Source organism: Penaeus monodon, chromosome 42 (genome assembly GCF_015228065.2).
Source record: "Penaeus monodon isolate SGIC_2016 chromosome 42, NSTDA_Pmon_1, whole genome shotgun sequence".
Classification (NCBI taxonomy): Eukaryota; Metazoa; Arthropoda; class Malacostraca; order Decapoda; family Penaeidae; genus Penaeus; species Penaeus monodon.
The window spans coordinates 7722080-7728931 of NC_051427.1; the positions used below are offsets into that span (position 1 = coordinate 7722080).

A 6852-nucleotide genomic window follows, 5' to 3' on the forward strand; every position below is an offset into this window, starting at 1 on the left:
TTTGACCCAATGTCAGCAGGTGGCAAGAATACAATACCATGTCCACTGTAATAAAAGCTTACTATTGTCTTTACACATAGATGGCTCTACAAGTGCTTAGTCACCATGGAGTAAGCTATTAGTCTTACCTATCTCATCTGTTTATCCTTTTCCTTCATTTTTCGAAAGCTTCATTTCTATTATTTTATTGTTTTTGATGGTATTAATATTTTAATAACAATCTAATAATCATAATATCAATAACAATGATAACAATGTCAATATTAACAGTACTGGAAAGAAAAACACATTTCCTGCCTATTTAAGGAATAGGGAAATCAGGATCAGTCACTAGGGCCTACAGCTGGCTGAGCACAATGGAGCCATCTGTATGTAACAAAAACTCACTAAAATCTAAAGGGGATATTGGGTTAAAAAGAGCTCAAGACAACTATCTTTGAGGCATCAACAATTGGAGCAAGAACCTGAAAACCTTCAACAAAAATCACACCAGTGAGATATAGGCTAACCTTTGACAGGCTGCATTGTAGGCCTCAGATTATCCAAATTCTGATAAAGACCTTCTCAAGAGGTGGTAACAGATGGAGCCTGAGAGAGAGGCCACCGTCGATCAGCGAGGTACGCTGGCCTGAGAGCTTCTTACAAGGATGGGGCTTGCGGAAGAGCTGTTTGGGAATCTGGCCAAAGTTGTGATGAAGCCAATGGTTGCATTCTTCTCAGTGGGTCATCAATGCTGTGGGGAAACACATGTCTCATGAAGTTATATCAGCTACAAAGAAACCTATCATTATTTATACCTCCTTGTTTTCGAACCTGAATGTGAAAACAGATCTTTAAAAAAAACTTTGGATCAACAAGTCACTTGTAAAAGATAAGAAAAGAAAAGAATAAGAAGAAAAAAATTATTCAATACTTCTTTATCTTAGCCAATTATTCCATTACCTGTAAATATCCACATTTCCCTCATAGAAGAGGTGATGGAAGACATTAACAGCCTCGACTGCAGGCTGTCCTTGCTGTTGTACCCAAATATCAGGTCAATCCATTCATGCAAGTGTGCTGAGACATAGTCACACTCCAGGGCTGCTCTGTGCAAACGAATGAATTCCCGTGCATCTCCTTTAGCCCAGGGGGAGCACGACATCGTCTAGCTGTGTCCCACTCTGTTTACAACCTAGGAAGAGAATATGAATATTTTTATCAATTATAACTAAATAACTGGAGTAGCTTCTTGATGTAAATCAGTTCTGCTTCAACAGAGTGAAGTGAAACTTAGAAAACAATAATACTATAGAGTGGAATACCAAATAAAGTATAATAGAGCCAAATGTAGCCAAATTATCTGTTTGAAAATTTGCACCAAAAACTTTATCCCATTGGATCCGAATGCTCACTGCGTTATGTGCCCAAAATATAAGCATTGGCTTACATAAGTGGACACTCAGCGGGTGAACATCTTGTAGGCAGGGCCCAAATGAACATTAGCATGTAGTGACAAGAGTCTATGCCTCACCTTTGTCATTTTTTTTTTCCAGTATAAGCATTTTTAGCTATTTTGCAATTTTCCAATGTCTATATTTGTCTTTTGATGTGATTTATGCAGATGGTAATAGACTGTTTCCCTGCACAGACTCCATAGCATCTCTCTAGGTAGTCTATAACTTTGTGTAATAATAATATCAATAAGTAACATTTTGTTATTTGGTTATCTTTTTTATTTTCATAATATTCAGTATTATGGCAGTCATTGATAGGATCCTAAGCATGAAATGGACCCAGTGCTCTTCCTGTCATGGCTCACTGACATTACATTTGACACTCATTTGTGGATGGAAATAATGCTAAAGCCCCTTCCTAAACATCAAGTGACTCTAATTACCCTCCAAGAGCTTTGTACATTCATCACCAGTCTTTCTTGTCACCCTGGCCTTCAGCCAAAATGCTCACAATGTAAAGTCATGTCACCTCGGCCCATAACTAAATTTTCCCTTGTTCATGTCACCATCACTGAAGCCAAATTTTTCCATGACATGATGTCACGTCACCCAGATTGTAGGGGTTAACTACTTATCATATCACATGTTCACTCAACAACCTTATATATAAAGAACCTGAGCAAGGCTTGAAAATGTATATTCAAAGACTCTAGGAGTCAAACAAAAATTTACCACTAACCAAGTCAAATCTATTGGAATTGATGAGGAATTCAGGTAAATAGAAGAACTCAGGAATGAGCTCCTTGACATCAGCATGTTGTTACGCGAGGCAGAGTGCCACGCCTCCTTCATGCTGTGGAACATACGGTCAGCCAAGTCGAAGTGGCCACCTGGAAGAATATCCAAGAGTTAAATTGAAAAGGTCAAGCAAACAAAATTAAGAGATATTGATTTCTCAATACATGGGTACTACTAAATCTACTGGTAGTAAATATTAACTGCAACTTCGTAAACTGTACTGACAAATAAAAGACAAAGAGCAAAATGTAATATCTACATTATCTGTGAACCCAATCAAAAAAGCAGAAATATGTTAAGGGAATTAAGGGACTATGGCAATAAAACAGTTAGCAATAATTAACAGACATTTAAATAATATCCTTTTCATGATTTGGATTTCCAAAGAACTGATAAATTTGTTGTTTGAATAATATTTTCACAGACTTTTGTGCTTGTTTTTTTGTTGTTCTTTTCTAAATCACTGTTAAGTTGTGTTGTTGCTCAAAGTAAGTATACCTATGATGCTTCCCAGAACCATTAAAATAAACATGGAATATACTACCCTCGGACTGTGAAGTAAATCCACTTCTGCATGAAGCAGTAACCAAATCTAAGCATACATATTTCCTTCAAAGGGTTAACAACAAGTGTTACTAGTAGCCAAAATAAAATGACAAAAAGATAAACTATTCCACAATAAATTTCAAAACCAATCCCATCTAACAAAAAAATAGCAATTGAATCTTTATTTGTCATAGACTTATAGTTCAAGGATGTTACAATATCGATCAAGCTGTGGTAGAAAAAAATAAAGGTGAAAAAAATTATAAACAATCCTAAACTTACCTGTAACCTGAGAAAATGCTGAGTGAAGGGCTCCATCCGGACGAGGTAGGAAGAGACGATCATGGCTGAGGAGTAGTGGGTGCCATAGTGGTAGGGTGGGGTCTCGCCAGAAGGGTCATCCCACTCCCGATAGCGCTTGGCAAACTGCTCCAGCCTTTCGGGGGTCTGTAGGGCAGTGGCAGGGTCAGGAAAGGGGTCAGAGGTCTGATAATGCTAAAAAGCTATTTCTGTTTATATTTTCTTCTTAATAAAATAGGACAATCAGAGAAACATCTGAATTTCAGGTAAAAATGGGAAATGAACAAGGAAAACAAAGGATATAGGAAGAGAAAACAATGAAAGAGAAAAAAGCTGTAAAACAGAAATAAAATATAAAGAAGGAAAAACAAGCTAAGAGATTACAAGAAATGTACAAAATAAATATGATAAAAATAATCAAAGAAAAAGTAAAGTACTAAAAAAAAACAGGGAGATTAAAAACTGGATGAGATAAGAAGGCTAAAAGCAAAGCTATGAGAAAGGGAAAGACAACACTGACCTGTGCCCCCATAGGCTTGGAAAGATCCCTGAAGGTGATGGAGCTCGTCAGGTCCAGTTCCTCAGATGCATAGTCGGCTAGGACCCAAGGAAAGATCGGGTACTGCATCAGGTCATTGTATGACCTACCAGCCAGTGTGTTCAGGTGCATAAGGTACTGGAAGTTGCTGATTTCACCACGCTGGAAAACAGCAGGTTTCAGTTACTTTCAACGAGAAGGTTTGTTTTAGAAAATACAAAGAGCTGTTATAAATTGTAACAAACAGATTCTTTCAAAACAAAATTTATCAAAACTTGCTGTACAACATCACTGCATACTACAATCCACTTCTAAAAAAGCTAACTTACCACCCATCTGTGTGTGACAGAAGTTTCTCCAATTATAGATGAGAACAGACCTCCAGCCTGCTCTACACTTGCAGACCGCCTCTGGCCTTCAACAGACTGCTGTGCATTGTCTGCCAGGCCTGTGCAGACTACCATCAGTCTGGAGAAGAGAATATTTTACAATTCAGTTCATCTAAATACTTTAAAGTTCCACATAACTTATGTACTCTTAAACTGATTTGTTTAACTTTCCACTAATGATCTATATTATATTCCAAGAAGTAATAATCATGGACCTCAATGAAGATATAATATAAATAAAGATATGTAACAATAAAAAAAATAACTTAATGATTTCCATAATATACCTCTGATATATTTTATTACGAAGTTTCCTAGGCAAGGCAAGTAAGTAGTTTCTGCCATCAGATGAGAAAATCTCCAGAGCAATGGGTTGCAATAAGTATCTGAAAATAAAAGAACCAGGAATGAATATCACCTGATAAATGAAATTGGAGTGGGCATCATGATGTCATGAAATTTGAAGTAAATAATTATAGCATCTTTTATGTGATCTTCAATCATTTACAGACCTTCTACAAACTTTATAACAAACCCCACACCACAAAGAAGAAAATAAAAACAAAGTAGAAAAGTTCTACAAAATCAAAGACCCCTTTAGAAATAATAATAAATTATACTATATAATCATACGCTGTTATATTCACCTTCTTTGTGCACTTCCCGGATTCATCATAATGGAACTTGGAGCATGCATGGTGTCAGGCTGGTCATGGGGTTGGTTGAAGGGATGATGGGCTCGTGCGTCCCCTCAGGCAGTGAGGCAATGTCCCTGATCTCCCGGCACTGAGGAGGGTGAATCCGTCCACAATGTAGAAGTGCTCACGGCCAAAGAGCAGCAGCCCTCGATAGTGTCCAGACCTGAATCTTGCAATCTGAAAACCCAGTGGGTTAAAAACACCTTTGGGAAAGGGGGCCTGCAAATTGATCCAACCTCTTTGGCAAAAAACTTTGTTAAAGAAATCTGTCATAGCTTTTTTTCCAGTTTTTGGATCTTTGGAATTTTAAAAACACCTATTCTTTTTTTTCAGTGCTTTTTCGGGAAAAGGATTCATTGTTGGACCCAATGGGGATTTTTCATCCACCGGGGGGGGGGGGGGGGGGGGGGGGGGGGCCTTTGGGGGCCCAGTGCGGACCCCCCCCCGGCAGATCAGGGACATTGCCTCACTGCCTGAGGGGACCACGACCATATCCCTTCAACCAACCCCATGACCAGCCTGGAGCACCATGCCATGCTCCAAGTTCCATTATGATAAAATCCGGGAAGTGCCCCAAAGAAGGTGAATATAAACAGCGTAATGATTATATAGTATAATTTATTATTATTTCTAAAGGGGTCTTTGATTTTGTAGAACTTTTCTACTTTGTTTTTATTTTCTTTTTTGTGGTGTGGGGTTTGTTATAAAGTTTGTAGAAGGTCTGTAAATGATTGAAGATCACATAAAAGATGCTATAATTATTTACTTCAAATTTCATGACATCATGATGCCCACTCCAATTTCATTTATCAGGTGATATTCATTCCTGGTTCTTTTTTTTTTCAGATCTTATTGCAACCCATTGCTCTGGAGATTTTCTCATCTGAGGGCAGAAACTACTTACTTGCCTTGCCTGGGAAAACTTCGTAATAAAATATATCAGAGGTATATTATGGAAATCATTAAGTTATTTTTTTATTGTTACATATCTTTATTTATATTTATCTTCATTGAGGTCCATGATTTTACTTCTTGGAATAAAATATAGATCATTAGGGGAAAAAGTTAAAAAAATCAGTTTAAGAGTACATAATTTTATGTGGAACTTTAAAGTATTTAGATGAACTGAATTGAAAAATATTCTCTTCTCCAGACTGATGGTAGTCTGCACAGGCCTGGCAGACAATGCACAGCAGTCTGTTGAAGGCCAGAGGCGGTCTGCAAGTGTAGAGCAGGCTGGAGGTCTGTTCTCATCTATAATTGGAGAAACTTCTGTCACACACAGATGGGGGGTTTAATTAGCTTTTTTAAAAAGTGGATTGTAGTATGAAAGTGAGGGTTGTACAGCAAGTTTTGATAAATTTTGTTTTGAAAGAATCTGTTGTTACAATTTATAACAGCTCTTTGTATTTTCTAAAACAAACCTTCTCGTTGAAAGTAACTGAAACCTGCTGTTTTCCAGCGTGTGAAATCAGAAACTTCCAGTACCTTATGCACCTGAACACACTGGCTGGTAGGTCATACAATGACCGATGCAGTCCCCGATTTTTTCCTTGGTCCTAGCCGACTATGCATCTGAGGAACTGACCTGACGAGCTCCATCACCTTCAGGGATTTTTCCCAAAGCCTTGGGGGCACAGGTCAGTGTTGTCTTTCCCTTTCTCATAGCTTTGTTTTTTAGCCTTCTTATCTCATCCAGTTTTTTAATCTCCCTGTTTTTTTTTAGTACTTTACTTTTTCTTTGATTTTTTTATCATATTATTTTGTACTTTCTTGTAATCTCTTAGTTAGCTTGGTTTTCCTTCTTTATATTTTATTTCTGTTTTACAGCTTTTTTCTCTTCATTGTTTTCTCTTCCTATATCCTTTGTTTTCCTTGTTCATTTCCCATTTTTCCCTGAAATTCAGATGTTTCTCTGATTGTCCTATTTTATTAAGAAGAAAATATAACAAAAATAGCTTTTTAGCATTATCAGCCCTCTGACCCCTTTCCTGACCCTGCACTGCCCTACAGACCCCCGAAAGGCTGGAGCAGTTTGCCAGCGCTATCGGGAGTGGGATGACCCTTCTGGCGAGACCCCACCCTCCCACTATGGCACCCACTACTCCTCAGCCATGATCGTCTCTTCCTACCCTCGTCCGGATGGA

At 38.0% G+C, this 6852-nt stretch overlaps 1 protein-coding gene across 1 annotated transcript; it reads right to left on the reverse strand.

The window, feature by feature from the left end:
• Window positions 1–1147: 1147 nt before the first annotated feature.
• Window positions 1148–4704, reverse strand: LOC119599108 (WD repeat and FYVE domain-containing protein 3-like). Its single transcript, XM_037948866.1, has 8 exons — window positions 4655–4704; window positions 4295–4393; window positions 3948–4086; window positions 3601–3780; window positions 3063–3227; window positions 2733–2826; window positions 2169–2326; window positions 1148–1174 (listed from the first exon to the last, which is right to left on the reverse strand). Exons 1-8 carry the CDS (start codon window positions 4702–4704, stop codon window positions 1148–1150), a joined length of 912 nt encoding a protein of 303 aa, XP_037804794.1.
• Window positions 4705–6852: the final 2148 nt, after the last annotated feature.

Excerpts from the sequence above, each read along its gene's own strand:
- LOC119599108 (XM_037948866.1), bottom strand. The coding sequence starts at position 4,704 with ATGCATGCTCCAAGTTCCATTATGATGAATCCGGGAAGTGCACAAAGA. Across the intron at positions 4,394-4,654 it reads CCGGGAAGTGCACAAAGAAG|ATACTTATTGCAACCCATTG; the intron begins GTGAATATAACA and ends TTTTATTTTCAG. Across the intron at positions 2,327-2,732 it reads GGTTCTGGGAAGCATCATAG|GTGGCCACTTCGACTTGGCT; the intron begins GTATACTTACTT and ends ATATTCTTCCAG.